At 55.6% G+C, this 20,226-nt stretch overlaps 1 protein-coding gene across 3 annotated transcripts in view; it reads left to right on the plus strand.

Annotated features, from left to right (window-relative positions):
* Window positions 1–8,966: 8,966 nt before the first annotated feature.
* LOC146822181 (tyrosine-protein kinase Src42A-like) overlaps window positions 8,967–20,226 on the plus strand; it is a 351,567-nt gene continuing 340,307 nt past the window's right edge. The window contains exon 1 of one of the 3 annotated variants that reach the window (XM_085613317.1): window positions 8,967–9,607. In XM_085613317.1, coding sequence (XP_085469443.1) covers window positions 9,327–9,607 — 281 coding nt within the window. In that variant the 5' untranslated portion in view covers window positions 8,967–9,326. The remainder of the gene's footprint in view (window positions 9,608–20,226) is intronic. The other 2 variants (XM_085613319.1, XM_085613318.1) reach the window with 2 other exon arrangements.

Here is a 20,226-nt window from a genome sequence, read left to right on the forward strand (position 1 = left end):
GAGTAGCGCATGGTGATTATATGCTCTGCTCGACAGTAATTGTATGCCAGGGAATGCGAGTAGCGCCTTGTGTTATATGCTCTACTCGAAAGTAATTACATGCCAAAGAGTGCGCGTAGCGCATTGTGTTATATGTTCTGCTCGAAGGTAATTCCATACCAGGGATCACGAGTAACGTGTTGTATTATATGCTCTGCTCAAACGTAATTACCTGCAAATGGTTGCGCGTAGCGCTTTGTTTTATATGCTTTACTTCACAGGATTAGGGGCCATTGATTACGAGGAGCGCTCAGTTCTACAGGCTCCATGTTAATGTACCCAATGTCACCTGTTACGAGTATCGTGCTTTGTTAGACGGCCTGTTCAGGGAAAGACCTCTCTTAGCGCGCCCAGCGCTATACTCACCCGCACTTATCCAACTGGCGTGGGTATATGAATAAGGTTAGGCACTGCATATGTGTCGCCAAGATTGCTGTATCTACTGATTGATGGTATTAGGATGCATGTATCGCCTTGTTCTTTCCTGAACTGCAACTGACCAGCTATACTTGGATAAACTTGAAGTATTTGCATAAGTTAAACGGTGTGGCGTCACTTATTGTGTGTGTCCCTAGTCCATGGGAAGCGTGTGCTGTATGGTTGCTTAACACATAGCCCTCTGGTTGCCCGACCGGCTCGCGCCACGTTACCGCCCTTAGGGCCTGGTGACCCCAGGTTCCTACATTGGTGGCGAGCGGTGGGATCCTTGGGACTTGTGACCATACAGCACCCTTCCGTGAGGCGAAGGGCGCCACAATTAAACGCCTATCCTACATTTTTTGTTCCACAGCTCAGAAAACATTGATTGCTGCCTTGTTAGTTCCACTGTCCAGGGAAAGAGTGCAAGAAACCTGGTTAGCTATTGACTGTTGCCTACACCCTAGGAATTTTCTCCTTAGTGTCTAGGTCCCCACCTGCCAGAATGGAATCCCGGCTAGCTGACCTCGAGGGGTACACCGTGAGGCAACTGAGGGAGTTCGTGCAGGAGTTGGGGGTGCCTGGGATGCGGAAGGCCAAAGGGCCGGAACTCCGTACCGCCATTAGGGCATGGGTAGAAGCCCACCCAGAAGGGAGAGGGGATGAGGGACAGGAGGCGCCAGTTGCACCTCAGGAGGAGAGCGCCCAGGAAGTCCTAGACATCGTAAACATAGAGGAGTCTGAAAATGTGCCCCCAGGGAGACGTTCTGGGGCCAGTAGTAGGACAGGGTCTAGTAGGAGCGCGTCTTCAAAGGAGTACGAGGACAGAAGGGAAGAGAGGCAATTAAGATGGGAACTAGCCAAGTTGGAGCATGAAAAAGAAAGGGAAAGAGAGAATAAGAAATGGGCAATGGAGGAGAGGAGGATGGCGCACGAGCTTCGGATGAAGGAGTTGGAGCTGCGTGCCCTCCAGATGAGTGTGTCCAGTGAGGACACTGGTGGCAGCATACCGGAAGCTCCACAGGAGCTAGAAGTTTATTTACCCCAGGATGACATCACCAGGGTGTCTGAGGAGGCATTGGGGTGTGAACCTGAAGGGGGTGGTGCAGGGATCTCCCAACCCAGCGAGGTGGGAGAAGTGGCAGATAGCCCAGCTAGGTCCCAGGGAGAGAGGGTTGTAGGGCCTCACGACCTATCTATAGAAAGGCGTGAGACGGGGAGGTGTCCCGAGGTGCCCCAACCGCAGTCTCAGGGCCTGGAGAGTTCCGCAAGGGAGCCCCAGGTTGGGAGCCTAGGCTGTCCCAATGGGCCATCCAGTGCAGGGGAGCCCCTAGTGTCAGGAGGACCCAGGGCGACTGTAACCAGCGCTCCTGAGGTTCTAGGGTTGGCCCAGTTGCAGGGTTTAGATCCTGGGCTGGGGTGCCAGGCTCTGGGGTTGCCTGACCTGGCGGGTGGGGCCTCTGCTAACAGGGTCCCCCCGAAATTGACTTCCAGGGGTACTTTTCCCATTAGGAGGGTGCTGAAATCTGGAAGGGGGTGCAGAGGGAGGAAGGTCTCGCCTCGGGCACCGGCTCGGCCTAAGGGTTTAGACCCTAGGTTGAGGAATCAGTTGAAGGGTCAAGGCCCTGTACTGAAGAGACAGTGGTGGTCTGAGGGTACCTCGCAGGGTAGGGTGAGGAACCCCAGAAGGAGAGTTAGGGGGAGGAGAGCCTCGCCCCTGAAGGCTGGTAAGCCTAAGGGTGTGGACCCCAGGTGGAAGGACCAGAGGCAGTTTAGGACTGCAAGGAGGAGGACCGGAGTGGTCAACGGGCACTACAGGCCTGGGGCTACTGCCCCCCACTCCGCGAGATCACCCGGGCCAGAGACATCTGGACGGCCCAGGGGCTGGTCCTGGCCACAACTAGCTAGGGAGCCCCAGTGGGGTGGTTTCGTTGGTCCAGGAAGGTTTGTTAGGGAGCCATCAGGTTCCAGAGCGGAGGAGAACCTGCGGGGGCTCCTGCCGTTGCGGGCCTGCATCCAGCTTTTCTCGCCCCAAGCAGGGAAGACCATCAAGGCATTGATCGGTCTACCCTGGCTTTTGGCTGGAAGGGGGTTATGTTGGACTTGGCCCTTTTTCCCTCATTTTTTTCGTTTTTGTAATGTTAAGGTGCAGGTGCTTACTTCTCCCAAGATGGCTGCCACAGACCCCTGCTACTGCAGGGTGGTCGTTTTTCATAGTAGCACCCTAGCTGCCAGGAGCTGGCTGGGACCCACAACAATGTGGCGACACCAGCCCGCCTTTTTGTCCCATAGGTAGAGTGGGGAAGCTCCTGGAATATGCTGGAACCTTCTAGAAGGGAGGTGGGGTTTTACTTTTGCCGCCTTGGCTAGAGGTCACCTGACCTAGGGCTACTTAAGAGTGGGAGGGAAACTTTTGTGGTGAGTTGGCCATTGGGGTGAAGCAGAGCTGGAAGAATCCACCAGGAGTGTAGGCGGTAGGGCCTAGCCAGGGACTTATGCCTCTGAGAGTGACAGGATTTAGGTACTGCCTCTTAAGTGAGTGAGGTGCCCTGTGAATCCCACTGATCTTGCCCAGTAGTAGGAGGACCCAGAGACTCTCTGCCAACCTGACTAGGAAGGACCTAGTCGCCCTCTCCATCCCTACCCCTGTAACAGAACCCCTTAAGGGCGCCAGATACATCTGCGCCAAAAGACTTCATCTGTCAACTGAGAACTGAAACCTAACTTTAAGAACTGAGACTGCATGACAAGAGCGAGTTGTAAGCCTTGAATGCCAGAGCTGAGACTGCGTGTTCAAGCTACCCTATTGAACAAAATACTAAGCCGATTGCCAAGTCACCGGGGATCGACCAGGTACTAGCGCTGTGACCCCCGCGCTCCCTGCCCTGGTCTGGGAACCCCGGCAGCGTGCTCCGCTGAGCACTTTACCCCCATCCTTAATTTGAGCCCCCCCCCCTGTGACGACGAAGCCAGCGCGCTCACCGCCGCGGCCTGGAGGCCTGGAGGAGTGCCCTGCTGTGTCGCGAGGCCCAGGCGAAGTCCGGGGCCCCGTCGCTGCCGTCGCAGCCGTGTGAGGAGGTGCGCAAGATCGGGACCGAGTTCCCCCAACGACGTGAGGACGGACACCTGCTGACGCCGAGACGGAGGTAAGCCCGGAGGCCGAGATCCCCCCTGGTGCGCCCCCTGCTGGTCTGGAAACCACACCGCACTTGGCCCGGGTTGTCCCCTCCGTGGGAGTCCCCGCCCCTGCCTGCGCGACGGAGAGACCCCGCCGAGGGATCCTGTCCGTGTCCCCCCTTCTGTAATACTGAGCGCGGTGCTCTGTGAACTGCACCGGAGCATAGGGACCCGCTCCTCAAGTCCGGTCACCCTCCCCGCTGGAAGCCGTCCCAAGTACGGACTGACATTACCCTCGTGTGGCGCTTCACGCCACCGACTCTGCTTCCACGTCCTGAGAGACCGGGACTACGAGTAGCGTGTTATGTTATATGCTCTGCTCGCAAGTATTTACATGCCGATGATCACGAGTAGCGTGTTATGTTATATGCTCTGCTCGAAAGTATTTACATGCCGATGATCACGAGTAGCGTGTTATGTTATATGCTCTGCTCGAACGTAATTACATGCCAAGGAATGCGAGTAGCGCATGGTGATTATATGCTCTGCTCGACAGTAATTGTATGCCAGGGAATGCGAGTAGCGCCTTGTGTTATATGCTCTACTCGAAAGTAATTACATGCCAAAGAGTGCGCGTAGCGCATTGTGTTATATGTTCTGCTCGAAGGTAATTCCATACCAGGGATCACGAGTAACGTGTTGTATTATATGCTCTGCTCAAACGTAATTACCTGCAAATGGTTGCGCGTAGCGCTTTGTTTTATATGCTTTACTTCACAGGATTAGGGGCCATTGATTACGAGGAGCGCTCAGTTCTACAGGCTCCATGTTAATGTACCCAATGTCACCCGTTACGAGTATCGTGCTTTGTTAGACGGCCTGTTCAGGGAAAGACCTCTCTTAGCGCGCCCAGCGCTATACTCACCCGCACTTATCCAACTGGCGTGGGTATATGAATAAGGTTAGGCCCTGCATATGTATCGCCAAGATTGCTGTATCTACTGATTGATGGTATTAGGATGCATGTATCGCCTTGTTCTTTCCTGAACTGCAACTGACCAGCTATACTTGGATAAACTTGAAGTATTTGCATAAGTTAAACGGTGTGGCGTCACTTATTGTGTGTGTCCCTAGTCCATGGGAAGCGTGTGGTGTATGGTTGCTTAACACATAGCCCTCTGGTTGCCCGACCGGCTCGCGCCACGTTACCGCCCTTAGGGCCTGGTGACCCCAGGTTCCTACACAGGGCTAGACACATTGAGGGGGTAAAGAATGTGGCAGCTGATGCTCTTTCTCGTTTTCAGTGGCTTCGCTTCAGGGAGGCCTGGCCACGGGCGAGAGCACAGATGACCCCCTTCCCGGCGCACCTCTGGAGGACCCTGCAGTGGACCAACAACTGAGAACTATGGGGGAACGAGCACTGGCTCCAGGTACTAGGAAGCGCTATGGGGCACACCTGGCCGCCTTCAGATCTGTGTCTCATACCCTGGGGATTTCTTCGGCACCAATTGAGGGCAGAGTACGGGCATTTGTGGTGTGGGCCAGAGAGCATGGGAAGAGCCACTCCTGGGTGTGCGGCCACCTGGCGGCTGTGAGCCACAACGCCAAGCTGTCTGGGGGGTTAGACCAAACTAAATCTTTTGTCATAAGGGCAGCTCTCAAGGGGTGGGCTATGGATGAGCCCAGGGCCCCAGATAATAGGGCACCTATCAATTTCAACATCCTCATGGGCATGCTGGGTGTACTTGACGGGGTCACCTACTCCAGGTATGAGGCTACCCTCTTCGCGGCAGCTTTCTGTTTGGCTTTCTTTGGCACTTTCCGAATTAGCGAACTGGTGGCCAGGTCCAAGACCGACAGTTCGGGTGATGCCTTAGGCATCCTAGATGTGTCCCTCACTGATTCCCTGTCCATCCGCCTTCAGAGGTCCAAGACTGACCAGGCTGGGCAGGGTTTTGATGTGGTCCTCAGGCCACTCGGGGACCCTAGGTTTTGCCCGGTCCACTGGGTCAGGGAATATCTTGCGTGCCGCCCTCTAGCGCCCGGCTATCTACTGATGCATGTGGACCAGGGCCCCCTGACCAGGTATCAGATGGAAAGAATCATTAGGGCTAGCTTATCCATGGCAGGCTTGGCTCAGCCAGATAAGAGATACTCCAGCCACTCACTTATTGTTTGCAGTGTATTGCAGTGGTTATTGTTTTATTTTGCGTGTTTTGACATGTTATTAAATGATAAGAGAGTGTAAACCGTGTCTCTTGTTTTACTAGAGCTACCGGTATTGGTGATTCGGCATTCATGTATCTCCAGGGTGTCTCAGTGCACTTCGCACCGGAACTGGATGCGGCACTTCCCACAGACACAGTTTGAGTGGATGGGTTTCCCTGGCATGGGATTGAGCTGGCTCAGGAACAAATTGGAGCAGAGACTGGCAGTGCGGGGGGCTCCACCCAAAATGTTAGTGATTCACCTGGGGGGGAATGACCTCATTGCCTTGGGTAGAAGGCTTCTCCTGCAGGCCATGAAAAGCGACCTAGGCGAGATCTGCAAGCGCGTAAAGCAGTGCGATGTTCTCTGGTCAGAGATGATTCCACGCAGAACCTGGCGAGGGGCAAAATCAGGCGAGGCGGTTGAGCATTCCCGGAAGCGACTCAATGGGGCAATGCGCAAGTTCACTGACCAGAGGTGCCTGGGCTTCATCAGACACGAGATGATCAAAGAGAATGTGAAGGGTTACTTTGAGGACGATGGAGTTCACTTATCGCCAGTAGGCATGGACCTTTTCCTTTTAGAACTAAGCGAGGTGCTCGAGATGAGAGGTTGCAGGTAGACTATAGCTGTGGTGGGGGGCCCTGGCGGCGACGGGGGCCACCTCCAGAGCTGTGGCGGAGTTACAGGGGATCTGGAAGCAGGCCGGTACCAAGGGTACCTCTGCGCAGCACCATAGGGGGTGCCAGAGCCAAATCCGAGGAGCCTCATGGGAGGGTCCTGGAAGCCGAGTCGGCGTCCCGCTAGTCCTTCGGGCGGTTGTGGGCCGGAACAACCAGAGATTTGCTATGCGACGCTCCGCCCTGGAAGGGGCGTGAGTAAGAAGTTACCAACGGTCAAGTGATCCTGTAAGAGAGTCACTAGTAGGGCAGCAAAGGCGGGGTTCGCCCCAGTGCTGCCCGGCTCATCAGGCGGGCAGGCGGCCCAGTTGGTTGCCTATAACGGTGTATGTAATAAACCTGCAGCAATTGTACCCAATCAAACAGTCTGTGTTGTGTGTTTATTCTTGGGAAATGTATATATGGTTGGAGGGGTGTACAGAAGGATGCCAATGACTATACTATGCCGCTGACCGAGGCACCCACAGGGTGCCACTAGAGCGGTCAGTGCTCTAGTATCGCCTGGGCACCTTATACCCCTCCCCACCTCCCTTGGGGGCAGGGACTCCGGTTGGAGTCCCCCCCACTTCCTGCCCGGTCATGATACGAGGGGCGTCACTTCTGGGGCGTCTTTTGGTCTTGGAGGAGGCTATATAGCGGAGAAGTGTGGCTCAATGATTAGAGCGGCAGACCCTGATGCAGAGGTCTAGCCCGGGACCAGGGTTCAATTCCCCGCCTCGGGGGGTCTTGGGCTCAAAAATTCCACGGACCTGATAATTCTCACCTCGGTGCCATTCCAATCATGGAGTCCCACTCTGCAACTCTGGGCAATAGCTTGCTTAATCTCCACAACGGCCCCCACAACGCTAAGGATGCCTGGCCTCCACCTTGGGGGTGCCCAGGTGTGGACGCCTCACAGGGAAAGCCAGGATGGGTTCCACAGCGGTATTCGTACAAGCGCCTTGAGACTAAGGGTGGGCGTAGTTCGCGAAGTAGCACTTCGCGAAGCTACGCAAAGTGAAGTTCGCACTACGCGAGCTACGCGTAGCACTTCGCGAACTGCGAAGTAACATGTTCGCACTGTGCAAGATGTTGTTTTCAATGATTGCACAGTGCAGACAAGCAACCGGCACTGTGCAATCATTGAAAATGGCATCTTGCACAGTGCGAGCTGTAGTTTTCTGCTGCTCGAGTAGATTTTTACTCGAGCTGCAGCTTTCTCAACGCGAACTGGTAGTTTCTCATCGCGAGCGGTCGCGAGCATACGCGACCCCTCGCAATGAGAAACCTGACCTTCTCGCGTTGGGAATCTCGCCGGGAGGTTTATTTTCCATGCTCGCGATCGCGAACAAGGAAAAAGTCTCGCCAGGATGTCATTTTGCTTGCTCGCGGTCGCCAACTTGACGTTGAGGACCGCGAGCAAGCAAAAAATGACCGCAGCACTACGCAACACTACGCTACGCGTGTTCGCACTGTGCTACGTGCAGTTCGCGTAGCGCGAAGTAGCGCGAACTTCGCAAACTACGCGAGCGTAGCGTAGTGCTTCGCCCAGGCCTACTTGAGACCCTTGCGGGTGAGTAGTGCGCTATACAAGTATCAATTTACATATATAGCCCTCCCCCACCATGTTGGCGACCACTTTATCGCCACGCACGCCGCATCACTCCCTACCGCTTACCCGGCGTGGTGGTGGCAGGTGGGGGATAGAGAATATTGTAATGTTTTTCTTTTTCGTTGCAGGCGGAGTTACAGGGCGATCTGGAAGCAGGCCGGTACCAAGGGTACCTCTGCGCGGCACCATAGGGGGTGCCAGAGCCAACTCCGAGGAGCCTCATGGGAGGGTCCTGGAAGCCGTGTCGGCGCCCCGCTAGTGCTTCGGGCGGTTGTGGGCCTGAACAACCGGGGGTTTGCTATGCGACGCTCCGCCCTGGAAGGGGCGTGAGTAAGAAGTTACCAACGATCACGTGATCCTGTAAGAGAATCACTAGTAGGGCAGCAAAGGCGGGGTTCGCCCCAGTGCTGCCCGACTCATCAGGAGGGCAGGGGGCCCAGTTGGTTGCCTGCCCTTGGATCGCCCGTATGATAACCCACCTATTACATCACGGTGAATGTAATAAACCTGCAGCAATTGTACCCAAACAAACAGTCTGTGTTGTGTGTCTATTCTTGGGAAATGTATCTATGGTTGGAGGGGTGTACAGAAGGATGCCAATGACGATACTATGACATCACCAGTGCCGGCCCGGCCTGTAGTTTCTGTTCATCCCCTAGTTCCGAGAGGCTTCAGTGCTCGCACTGAGTGAGTACAAAGGCTTTTGTCATTTTATCAACATGCGCGTTCAAGTCGGCTTGGAGTTCTTGATACTCGCTGTGAATTTTCAGAAAGGTACAGAATAAACCGGTCTGGAAAGCCACTCCCTCTCTACGTCAGAAGGTTGAGTATCTGCCTGAGCCCTGCCAGACTAAAGTTCGGGTCCCCTTAGGGCTCTCGTTCGGACTTTTACCCCTTTGAGCATCAGTACTTCTAGAGGCTAATCTATCTGGCGCCTTTAAAAGCAGAGGGACTAGCTTCCAACCCCGCCTTCACAGGCACCAAGTGTGATCCTGGACAGGTCATCACATTGTCGACGGGCGCCTAGGGTGCCTAGAAGCAGATTGAAGATAAGAATAAAGCACTATATATCAGTGAGAGCAGTGTTGCGAGGCGCGCGTCTGGCAAGAGAGGGCTGTAGCCTCGGCAGATCTCGGCAGCTCCCTTGGCAGCCAGTGTGACCTGCTGGGCCGGTTGGTGACTTCCTGGTTCACAAGCCAGGGGGTGTGCACGGAGAGGAATGCACCAGCGGCGGCAGTTCCCTCGGCAGGGCTGAGTGGGGAGCATGAGGCAGCATGGGGCTGGCCCTATGCAAGAGGTACTGCTGCTGCCCCCGGGGCCCCTGCTGCCCCGGGGGCCCCGACATTAACGACGACTGTGCCCTCCAGCGCCAGAGCCACTTCGTGTCCATCTACAGCTACATGCCCCGCACCAGCCAGGACCTGAGGCTGCAGAAGGGCGAGGCCTTCGAGGTTCTGAGGGAGCAGGGCCCCTGGCTCTACGTGCAGCAGGGGGGCAAGGAGGGCTTCGTGCCCCGGGCCTTCGCCGCCAGTGCCGACAGCCTGGAGGCCAAAGAGTGAGTCCAGCCCTCGGGTGCCAGATAACTTCTCTCCCTCTGTGCCGTGTATACCTGCGAGCGCAGCTCTTGAGAGGTCGTGTGCAGCGCTAGGGGTCTCCAGGCGCATTCATCCATCCATTCACCCAGATGCGCACGTCATTGAAAGGCAAAAAGCCGACCTCTTCCTCCCAGGTCGCTGTGGGGAGGCTGCGCTTGCTACCACCCTCCCAGGTGCCCCTGCGTCTAAAACTACCCATGGGTGATGCCCCACGAGTGCCCCGCCTCGCAGGTGCCCCTGCGTCTGATGATAACCCACAGGTTAATGCTACCTGCCCCCTGGTCACCTATATGACTGTCACGCGCCCGTCCCACTCTCACATGTGTCCTTTTCACCTATATGAATGTCACTTTCCTGCTCTCAGGGGTGTCCTGTTCACCCATATGACTGTCACGCTCCTGCTCTCACTGGTGTCCTCCTCACCTATATGACTGTCACTCTCCCGCCCCTGCTCTCACAGGTGTCCTGTTCACCTATACGACTGTCCCGCTATAGCTCTCACAGGTGTCCTGTTCACAAGTATGACTGTCCCGCTCGCGTCCCTGCTGTCACAGGTGTCCTGTTCCCCTATATAAATGCCACTCTACTGCTCCCACGGGTGTCCTGGTCACCTACGACTGTCACGCTCCCGCCCCTTCTTACACAACTCTACGGATGTCTCTTTCGACCTCGCTCTTGCCAGGTCTTCTTACCCGTAGACAGTCATCCTTCACCTGTCTTTCCCCTCTTCAGACCGTGTGTTGTCATAAATACCCGGAAGGTTTGTACCTCGCCGTACTCGCTTTCTTGGGAAGGTGTGTCTCTGCGGCATAGATCTGTGTTGAATGATCAGGACTCAGGGTCGGGTTTTAAATATTTATTTTTCTTTTTTATTGTACAGTTTTATATAGCGCGAACTTGACCCGAATCCAGTATCAGAGCGCTTTACATGGCACCAGTTGCATTACACGAGGACACATTCATTTTTGTTTGGCACGGGAAGATTAAGCAATTTGCCCAGAATCACAGGATGTTCAGCGTCATTGCCGAGACTCGAACCCAGTTCCCCAGATTCGAGGTCGACCGCCCTAGCAGGCCAACTCCTCTCCCCTTAATAAGGGCCACTAAGCCTTTTATCTTCCAAAGGTCGATAGAGTACTCATTTGAACAACGCAAACTCGGAGCGCCAACACACAAAGTAGCTTGTGGTGGGCGCTATTCTCATGAATGTTTTCACTGCTCCTGATTATCTTCCACCGTTGCACGCCCCTGGCCCCTGTTCAAACACTGCTTGCGCGCCCGATTAGCCAAGGCCTTTAGTGTGTTTCATGTGTGTCCTGCCTACAACTGAGCCCTTCAGTGTGTGTCACAGCAGCAGCTGATCCCCTTCAGTGTGTGTAATGCCAGCAGCTGAGCCCCTTTTGTGTGTGCAGCAACTGAGCCCTTCAGTGTGTGTCATACCTGCAGCTGAGCCCCTTTAGTGTGTGTCATGGCAGCAGCTGATCCCCTTATGTGTGTCATGGCAGCAGCTTAAGCCTTAGCCCCTTCAGTGTGTGTCATGGCAGCAACTGAGCCCTTCAGTGTGTGTCATGGCAGCAGCTTAGCCCCTTCAGTGTGTGTCATGGCAGCACCTTAGCCCCTTCAGTGTGTGTCATGGCAGCAACTGAGCCCTTCAGTGTGTGTCATGGCAGCAGCTGAGCCCCTTCAGTGTGTGTCACGGCAGCAGCTGAACCCCTTCAGTGTGTGTCAGACCAGCAGCAGAGTCCCTTCAGTGTGTGTCATGGCAGCAACTGATCCCCTTCAGTGTGTGTCACAGCAGCAGCAGAGTCCCTTCAGTGTGTCATGCCAGCAGCTGAGCCCCTTCACTGTGTGTCATGCCAGCAGCTGATCCCCTTCAGTGTGTGTCATGGCAGCAGCCGAGCCCCTTCACTGTGTGTCATGCCAGCAGCTGAGCCCCTTCAGTGTGTGTCACAGCAGCAGCTGAGCCCCTTCACTGTGTGTCACGGCAGCAGCAGAGTCCCTTCAGTGTGTGTCACGGCAGCAGCTGAGCCCTTCAGTGTGTGTCACGGCAGCAGCTGAGCCCCTTCAGTGTGTGTCACGGCAGCAGCTGAGCCCCTTCAGTGTGTGTCACAGCAGCAGCTGAGCCCCTTCAGTGTGTGTCATCCCAGCAGCTGAGCCCCTTCAGTGTGTGTCATCCCAGCAGCGGAGCCCCCTCAGTGTATGTCACACCAGCAGCAGAGCCTTTTCACTGTGTGCCATGCCAGCAGCTGAGTCCCTTCAGTGTGTGTCATTCCAGCAGCTGAGCCCCTTCAGTGTGTGTCATGCCAGCAGCTGAGCCCCTTCAGTGTGTGTCATGCCAGCAGCTGAGCCCCTCAGTGTGTCACGGCAGAAGCTGATCCCCTTCAGTGTGTGTCATGCCATCAGCTGATCCCCTTCAGTGTGTCACAGCAGCAGCTGAGCCCCTTCAGTGTGTGTTATGGCAGCAGCTGAACCCCTTGTGTGTGTGTCAGACCAGCAGCTGAGCCCCTTCTGTGTGTGTCATGCCAGCAGCTGAGCCCCTTCAGTGTGTGTCATGGAAGCAGCTGAGCCCCTTCAGTGAGTGTCATGGCAGCAGAGGAGCACCTTCCGTGTGTGTCATGGCAGCAGCTGAGCCCCTTCAGTGTGTTTCATGGCAGCAGCTGAACCCCTTCAGTGTGTGTCATGGCAGCAGCTGAGTCCCTCAAGTATGTCATGGCAGCAGCTGAGCCCCTTCAGTGTGTGTCATGGCAGCAGCTGAGCCCCTTCAGTGTGTTTCACATCAGCAGCTGAGTCCTTTCAGTGTGTGTCACAGCAGCAGCTGAGCCCCTTCAGTGTGTGTCACGGCAGCAGCTAAGCCCTTCAGTGTGTGTCACGGCAGCAGCAGAGTCCCTTCAGTGTTTGTCACAGGGGCAGCCAAGTCCCTTCAGTGTGTGTCATGGCAGCAGCTGAACCCCTTCAGTGTGTGTCATGGCAGCAGCCAAGTCCCTTCAGTGTGTATCATGGCAGCTGCTGAGCCCTTCAGTGTGTGTCAGACTCGCAGCAGAGCCCCTTCAGTGTGTGTCATGGCAGCAGCCAAGTCCCTTCAGTGTGTGTTATGGCAGCAGCTGAGCCCTTCAGTGTGTTTCACAGCAGCAGCTGAGTCCCTCAAGTGTGTCATGGCAGCAGCTGAGCCCCTTCAGTGTGTGTCATGGCAGCAGCTGAGCCCCTTCAGTGTGTGTCACGGCAGCAGCTAAGCCCTTCAGTGTGTGTCACGGCAGCAGCAGAGTCCCTTCAGAGTGTGTCATGGCAGCAGCTGAGCCCCTTCACTGTGTGTCATGGCAGCAGCTGAGCCCCTTCACTGTGTGTCATGGCAGCAGCTGAGCCCCTTCACTGTGTGTCAGAGCAGCAGCTGAGTCCCTTCACTGTGTCTCACGACAGCAGCTGTGCCCCTTCAGTGTGTGTCACAGCGGCAGCCAAGCCCCTTCACTGTGTGTCAGGGCAGCAGCTGAGTCCCTTCACTGTGTGTCACGGCAGCAGCTGTGCCCCTTAAGTGTGTGTCATGGCAGCAGCTGAGCCCCTTCAGTGTGTTTCACACCAGCAGCTGAGTCCTTTCAGTGTGTGTCACAGCAGCGGCTGAGCCCCTTCAGTGTGTGTCACGGCAGCAGCAAAGCCCTTCAGTGTGTGTCACGGCAGCAGCAGAGTCCATTCACTGTGTGTCATGGCAGCAGCTGAGCCCCTTCACTGTGTGTCAGGGAAGCAGCTGAGTCCTTTCAGTGTGTGTCACAGCAGCGGCTGAGCCCCTTCAGTGTGTGTCACGGCAGCAGCAAAGCCCTTCAGTGTGTGTCACGGCAGCAGCTGTGCCCCTTCAGTGTGTGTCACAGTGGCAGCCAAGTCCCTTCAGTGTGTGTCATGGCAGCAGCTGAACCACTTTAGTGTGTGTCATGGCAGCAGCCAAGTCCCTTCAGTGTGTATCATGGCAGCTGCTGAGCCCTTCAGTGTGTGTCAGACCAGCAGCTGAGCCCTTTCAGTGTGTGTCATGGCAGCAGCCAAGTCCCTTCAGTGTGTATCATGGCAGCTGCTGAGCCCTTCAGTGTGTGTCAGACTCGCAGCAGAGCCTCTTCAGTGTGTGTCATGGCAGCAACCAAGTCCCTTCAGTGTGTTTTATGGCAGCAGCTAGGCCCTTCAGTGTGTTTGACGGCAGCAGCTGAGTCCCTCAAGTGTGTCATGGCAGCAGCTGAGCCCCTTCAGTGTGTGTCATGGCAGCAACTGAGCCCCTTCAGTGTGTGTCACGGCAGCAGCTAAGCCCTTCAGTGTGTGTCACGGCAGCAGCAGAGTCCCTTCAGAGTGTGGCATGGCAGCAGCTGAGCCCCATTCACTGTGTGTCATGGCAGCAGCTGAGCCCCTTCACTGTGTGTCATGGCAGAAGCTGAGCCCCTTCACTGTGTGTCAGGGCAGCAGCTGAGTCCCTTTACTGTGTGTCACGGCAGCAGCTGTGCTCCTTCAGTGTGTGTCACAGCGGCAGCCAAGTCCCTTCAGTGTGTGTCATGGCAGCAGCTGAACCCCTTCAGTGTGTGTCATGGCAGCAGCCAAGTCCCTTCAGTGTGTATTACGGCAGCAGCTGAGCCCTTCAGTGTGTGTCAGACCAGCAGATGAGCCCTTTCCGTGTGTGTCATGGCAGCAGCCAAGTCCCTTCAGTGTGTATCATGGCAGCTGCTGAGCCCTTCAGTGTGTGTCAGACTCGCTGCAGAGCCCCTTCAGTGTGTGTCATGGCAGCAGCCAAGTCCCTTCAGTGTGTGTTATGGCAGCAGCTGAGCCCTTCAGTGTGTTTCACGGCAGCAGCTGAGTCCCTCAAGTGTGTCATGTCAGCAGCTGAGCCCCTTCAGTGTGTGTCATGGCAGCAGCTGAGCCCCTTCAGTGTGTGTCATGGCAGCAGCTGAGTCCCTTCACTGTGTGTTACGGCAGCAGCTGAACCCCTTCAGTGTGTGTCACGGCAGCAGCGAAGCCCTTCAGTGTGTGTCAATGCAGCAGCTGAGTCCCTTCAGTGTGTTTCACAGCAGCAGCTGAGCCCTTCAGTGTGTGTCACGGCAGCAGCAGAGTCCCTTCAGTGTGTCACAGCAGCAGCTCAGTCCCTTCAGTGTGTGTCACTGCAGCAGCTGAGCCCCTTCAGTGTGTGTCAGGGCAGCAGCTGAGCCTCTTCAGTGAGTGTCACGGCAGTAACTGAGCCCCTTCAGTGCGTGTCATGGCAGCAGCTGAGTTCTTCAGTGTGTGTCACGGCAGCAGCTAAGCCCCTCAGTGTGTGTCATACCAGCAGCAGAGCCTATTCAGTGTGTGTCATGGTAGCAGCTGAGTCCCTTCAGTGTGTGTAATGGCAGCAGATGAGTCCCTTCAGTGTGTGTCATGGCAGCAGCTGATCCCCTTCAGTGTGTGTCACGGCAGCAACTGAGCCATTCAGTGTGTGTCATGGCAGCAGCCAAGTCCCTTCAGTGTGTATCATGGCAGCTGCTGAGCCCTTCAGTGTGTGTCAGACCAGCAGCTGAGCCCTTTCAGTGTGTGTCATGGCAGCAGCCAAGTCCCTTCAGTGTGTATCATGGCAGCTGCTGAGCCCCTTCAGTGTGTGTCAGGGCAGCAGCTGAGCCTCTTCAGTGAGTGTCACGGCAGTAACTGAGCCCCTTCAGTGCGTGTCATGGCAGCAGCTGAGTTCTTCAGTGTGTGTCACGGCAGCAGCTAAGCCCCTCAGTGTGTGTCATACCAGCAGCAGAGCCTATTCAGTGTGTGTCATGGTAGCAGCTGAGCCCCCTCAGTGTGTGTCACACCAGCACCAGAGCCTATTCTGTGTGTGTCATGCCAGTAGCTGAGTCCCTTCAGTGTGTGTCATGGCAGCAGATGAGTCCCTTCAGTGTGTGTCATGGCAGCAGCTGATCCCCTTCAGTGTGTGTCACGGCAGCAACTGAGCCATTCAGTGTGTGTCATGGCAGCAGCCAAGTCCCTTCAGTGTGTATCATGGCAGCTGCTGAGCCCTTCAGTGTGTGTCAGACCAGCAGCTGAGCCCTTTCAGTGTGTGTCATGGCAGCAGCCAAGTCCCTTCAGTGTGTATCATGGCAGCTGCTGAGCCCCTTCAGTGTGTGTCAGACCAGCAGCTGAGCCCTTTCAGTGTGTGTCATGGCAGCAGCCAAGTCCCTTCAGTGTGTATCATGGCAGCAGCTGAGCCTCTTCAGTGAGTGTCACGGCAGTAACTGAGCCCCTTCAGTGCGTGTCATGGCAGCAGCTGAGTTCTTCAGTGTGTGTCACACCAGCACCAGAGCCTATTCTGTGTGTGTCATGCCAGTAGCTGAGTCCCTTCAGTGTGTGTCATGGCAGCAGATGAGTCCCTTCAGTGTGTGTCATGGCAGCAGCTGATCCCCTTCAGTGTGTGTCACGGCAGCAACTGAGCCATTCAGTGTGTGTCATGGCAGCAGCCAAGTCCCTTCAGTGTGTATCATGGCAGCTGCTGAGCCCTTCAGTGTGTGTCAGACCAGCAGCTGAGCCCTTTCAGTGTGTGTCATGGCAGCAGCCAAGTCCCTTCAGTGTGTATCATGGCAGCTGCTGAGCCCCTTCAGTGTGTGTCAGACCAGCAGCTGAGCCCTTTCAGTGTGTGTCATGGCAGCAGCCAAGTCCCTTCAGTGTGTATCATGGCAGCAGCTGAGCCTCTTCAGTGAGTGTCACGGCAGTAACTGAGCCCCTTCAGTGCGTGTCATGGTAGCAGCTGAGCCCCCTCAGTGTGTGTCACACCAGCACCAGAGCCTATTCTGTGTGTGTCATGCCAGTAGCTGAGTCCCTTCAGTGTGTGTCATGGCAGCAGATGAGTCCCTTCAGTGTGTGTCATGGCAGCAGCTGATCCCCTTCAGTGTGTGTCACGGCAGCAACTGAGCCATTCAGTGTGTGTCATGGCAGCAGCCAAGTCCCTTCAGTGTGTATCATGGCAGCTGCTGAGCCCTTCAGTGTGTGTCAGACCAGCAGCTGAGCCATTCAGTGTGTGTCATGGCAGCAGCCAAGTCCCTTCAGTGTGTATCATGGCAGCTGCTGAGCCCTTCAGTGTGTGTCAGACCAGCAGCTGAGCCCTTTCAGTGTGTGTCATGGCAGCAGCCAAGTCCCTTCAGTGTGTATCATGGCAGCAGCTGAGCCTCTTCAGTGAGTGTCACGGCAGTAACTGAGCCCCTTCAGTGCGTGTCATGGCAGCAGCTGAGTTCTTCAGTGTGTGTCACGGCAGCAGCTAAGCCCCTCAGTGTGTGTCACACCAGCACCAGAGCCTATTCTGTGTGTGTCATGCCAGTAGCTGAGTCCCTTCAGTGTGTGTCATGGCAGCAGATGAGTCCCTTCAGTGTGTGTCATGGCAGCAGCTGATCCCCTTCAGTGTGTGTCACGGCAGCAACTGAGCCATTCAGTGTGTGTCATGGCAGCAGCCAAGTCCCTTCAGTGTGTATCATGGCAGCTGCTGAGCCCTTCAGTGTGTGTCAGACCAGCAGCTGAGCCCTTTCAGTGTGTGTCATGGCAGCAGCCAAGTCCCTTCAGTGTGTATCATGGCAGCTGCTGAGCCCCTTCAGTGTGTGTCAGGGCAGCAGCTGAGCCTCTTCAGTGAGTGTCACGGCAGTAACTGAGCCCCTTCAGTGCGTGTCATGGCAGCAGCTGAGTTCTTCAGTGTGTGTCACGGCAGCAGCTAAGCCCCTCAGTGTGTGTCATACCAGCAGCAGAGCCTATTCAGTGTGTGTCATGGTAGCAGCTGAGTCCCTTCAGTGTGTGTAATGGCAGCAGATGAGTCCCTTCAGTGTGTGTCATGGCAGCAGCTGATCCCCTTCAGTGTGTGTCACGGCAGCAACTGAGCCATTCAGTGTGTGTCATGGCAGCAGCCAAGTCCCTTCAGTGTGTATCATGGCAGCTGCTGAGCCCTTCAGTGTGTGTCAGACCAGCAGCTGAGCCCTTTCAGTGTGTGTCATGGCAGCAGCCAAGTCCCTTCAGTGTGTATCATGGCAGCTGCTGAGCCCCTTCAGTGTGTGTCAGGGCAGCAGCTGAGCCTCTTCAGTGAGTGTCACGGCAGTAACTGAGCCCCTTCAGTGCGTGTCATGGCAGCAGCTGAGTTCTTCAGTGTGTGTCACGGCAGCAGCTAAGCCCCTCAGTGTGTGTCATACCAGCAGCAGAGCCTATTCAGTGTGTGTCATGGTAGCAGCTGAGCCCCCTCAGTGTGTGTCACACCAGCACCAGAGCCTATTCTGTGTGTGTCATGCCAGTAGCTGAGTCCCTTCAGTGTGTGTCATGGCAGCAGATGAGTCCCTTCAGTGTGTGTCATGGCAGCAGCTGATCCCCTTCAGTGTGTGTCACGGCAGCAACTGAGCCATTCAGTGTGTGTCATGGCAGCAGCCAAGTCCCTTCAGTGTGTATCATGGCAGCTGCTGAGCCCTTCAGTGTGTGTCAGACCAGCAGCTGAGCCCTTTCAGTGTGTGTCATGGCAGCAGCCAAGTCCCTTCAGTGTGTATCATGGCAGCTGCTGAGCCCCTTCAGTGTGTGTCAGACCAGCAGCTGAGCCCTTTCAGTGTGTGTCATGGCAGCAGCCAAGTCCCTTCAGTGTGTATCATGGCAGCAGCTGAGCCTCTTCAGTGAGTGTCACGGCAGTAACTGAGCCCCTTCAGTGCGTGTCATGGCAGCAGCTGAGTTCTTCAGTGTGTGTCACACCAGCACCAGAGCCTATTCTGTGTGTGTCATGCCAGTAGCTGAGTCCCTTCAGTGTGTGTCATGGCAGCAGATGAGTCCCTTCAGTGTGTGTCATGGCAGCAGCTGATCCCCTTCAGTGTGTGTCACGGCAGCAACTGAGCCATTCAGTGTGTGTCATGGCAGCAGCCAAGTCCCTTCAGTGTGTATCATGGCAGCTGCTGAGCCCTTCAGTGTGTGTCAGACCAGCAGCTGAGCCCTTTCAGTGTGTGTCATGGCAGCAGCCAAGTCCCTTCAGTGTGTATCATGGCAGCTGCTGAGCCCCTTCAGTGTGTGTCAGACCAGCAGCTGAGCCCTTTCAGTGTGTGTCATGGCAGCAGCCAAGTCCCTTCAGTGTGTATCATGGCAGCAGCTGAGCCTCTTCAGTGAGTGTCACGGCAGTAACTGAGCCCCTTCAGTGCGTGTCATGGTAGCAGCTGAGCCCCCTCAGTGTGTGTCACACCAGCACCAGAGCCTATTCTGTGTGTGTCATGCCAGTAGCTGAGTCCCTTAAGTGTGTGTCATGGCAGCAGATGAGTCCCTTCAGTGTGTGTCATGGCAGCAGCTGATCCCCTTCAGTGTGTGTCACGGCAGCAACTGAGCCATTCAGTGTGTGTCATGGCAGCAGCCAAGTCCCTTCAGTGTGTATCATGGCAGCTGCTGAGCCCTTCAGTGTGTGTCAGACCAGCAGCTGAGCCATTCAGTGTGTGTCATGGCAGCAGCCAAGTCCCTTCAGTGTGTATCATGGCAGCTGCTGAGCCCTTCAGTGTGTGTCAGACCAGCAGCTGAGCCCTTTCAGTGTGTGTCATGGCAGCAGCCAAGTCCCTTCAGTGTGTATCATGGCAGCAGCTGAGCCTCTTCAGTGAGTGTCACGGCAGTAACTGAGCCCCTTCAGTGCGTGTCATGGCAGCAGCTGAGTTCTTCAGTGTGTGTCACGGCAGCAGCTAAGCCCCTCAGTGTGTGTCACACCAGCACCAGAGCCTATTCTGTGTGTGTCATGCCAGTAGCTGAGTCCCTTCAGTGTGTGTCATGGCAGCAGATGAGTCCCTTCAGTGTGTGTCATGGCAGCAGCTGATCCCCTTCAGTGTGTGTCACGGCAGCAACTGAGCCATTCAGTGTGTGTCATGGCAGCAGCCAAGTCCCTTCAGTGTGTATCATGGCAGCTGCTGAGCCCTTCAGTGTGTGTCAGACCAGCAGCTGAGCCCTTTCAGTGTGTGTCATGGCAGCAGCCAAGTCCCTTCAGTGTGTATCATGGCAGCTGCTGAGCCCCTTCAGTGTGTGTCAGGGCAGCAGCTGAGCCTCTTCAGTGAGTGTCACGGCAGTAACTGAGCCCCTTCAGTGCGTGTCATGGCAGCAGCTGAGTTCTTCAGTGTGTGTCACGGCAGCAGCTAAGCCCCTCAGTGTGTGTCATACCAGCAGCAGAGCCTATTCAGTGTGTGTCATGGTAGCAGCTGAGCCCCCTCAGTGTGTGTCACACCAGCACCAGAGCCTATTCTGTGTGTGTCATGCCAGTAGCTGAGTCCCTTCAGTGTGTGTCATGGCAGCAGATGAGTCCCTTCAGTGTGTGTCATGGCAGCAGCTGATCCCCTTCAGTGTGTGTCACGGCAGCAACTGAGCCATTCAGTGTGTGTCATACCAGCAGCTGAGTCCTTTCAGTGTGTGTCACAGCACCTGCTGGTGCCTTCAGTGTTCTGTACGTGTCACACCAGCAGCTGGCCCCTCGGTGCACTCTGTATGTCATGCCAACAGCAAAGCTTTTGCCAGCTCCTCAGATTAAAGTTCCTAGTGCCCTGCGCCTCGTAGCTGGCAGGAAGGGCACGCCGGGCACAAGGTGAACAATTCACACCTTATCAGCGCCTCTTCAGATAGTCACAGTAAACAGATT

This window comes from Triturus cristatus, chromosome 6, assembly GCF_964204655.1.
Source record: "Triturus cristatus chromosome 6, aTriCri1.1, whole genome shotgun sequence".
NCBI lineage: Eukaryota > Metazoa > Chordata > Amphibia > Caudata > Salamandridae > Triturus > Triturus cristatus.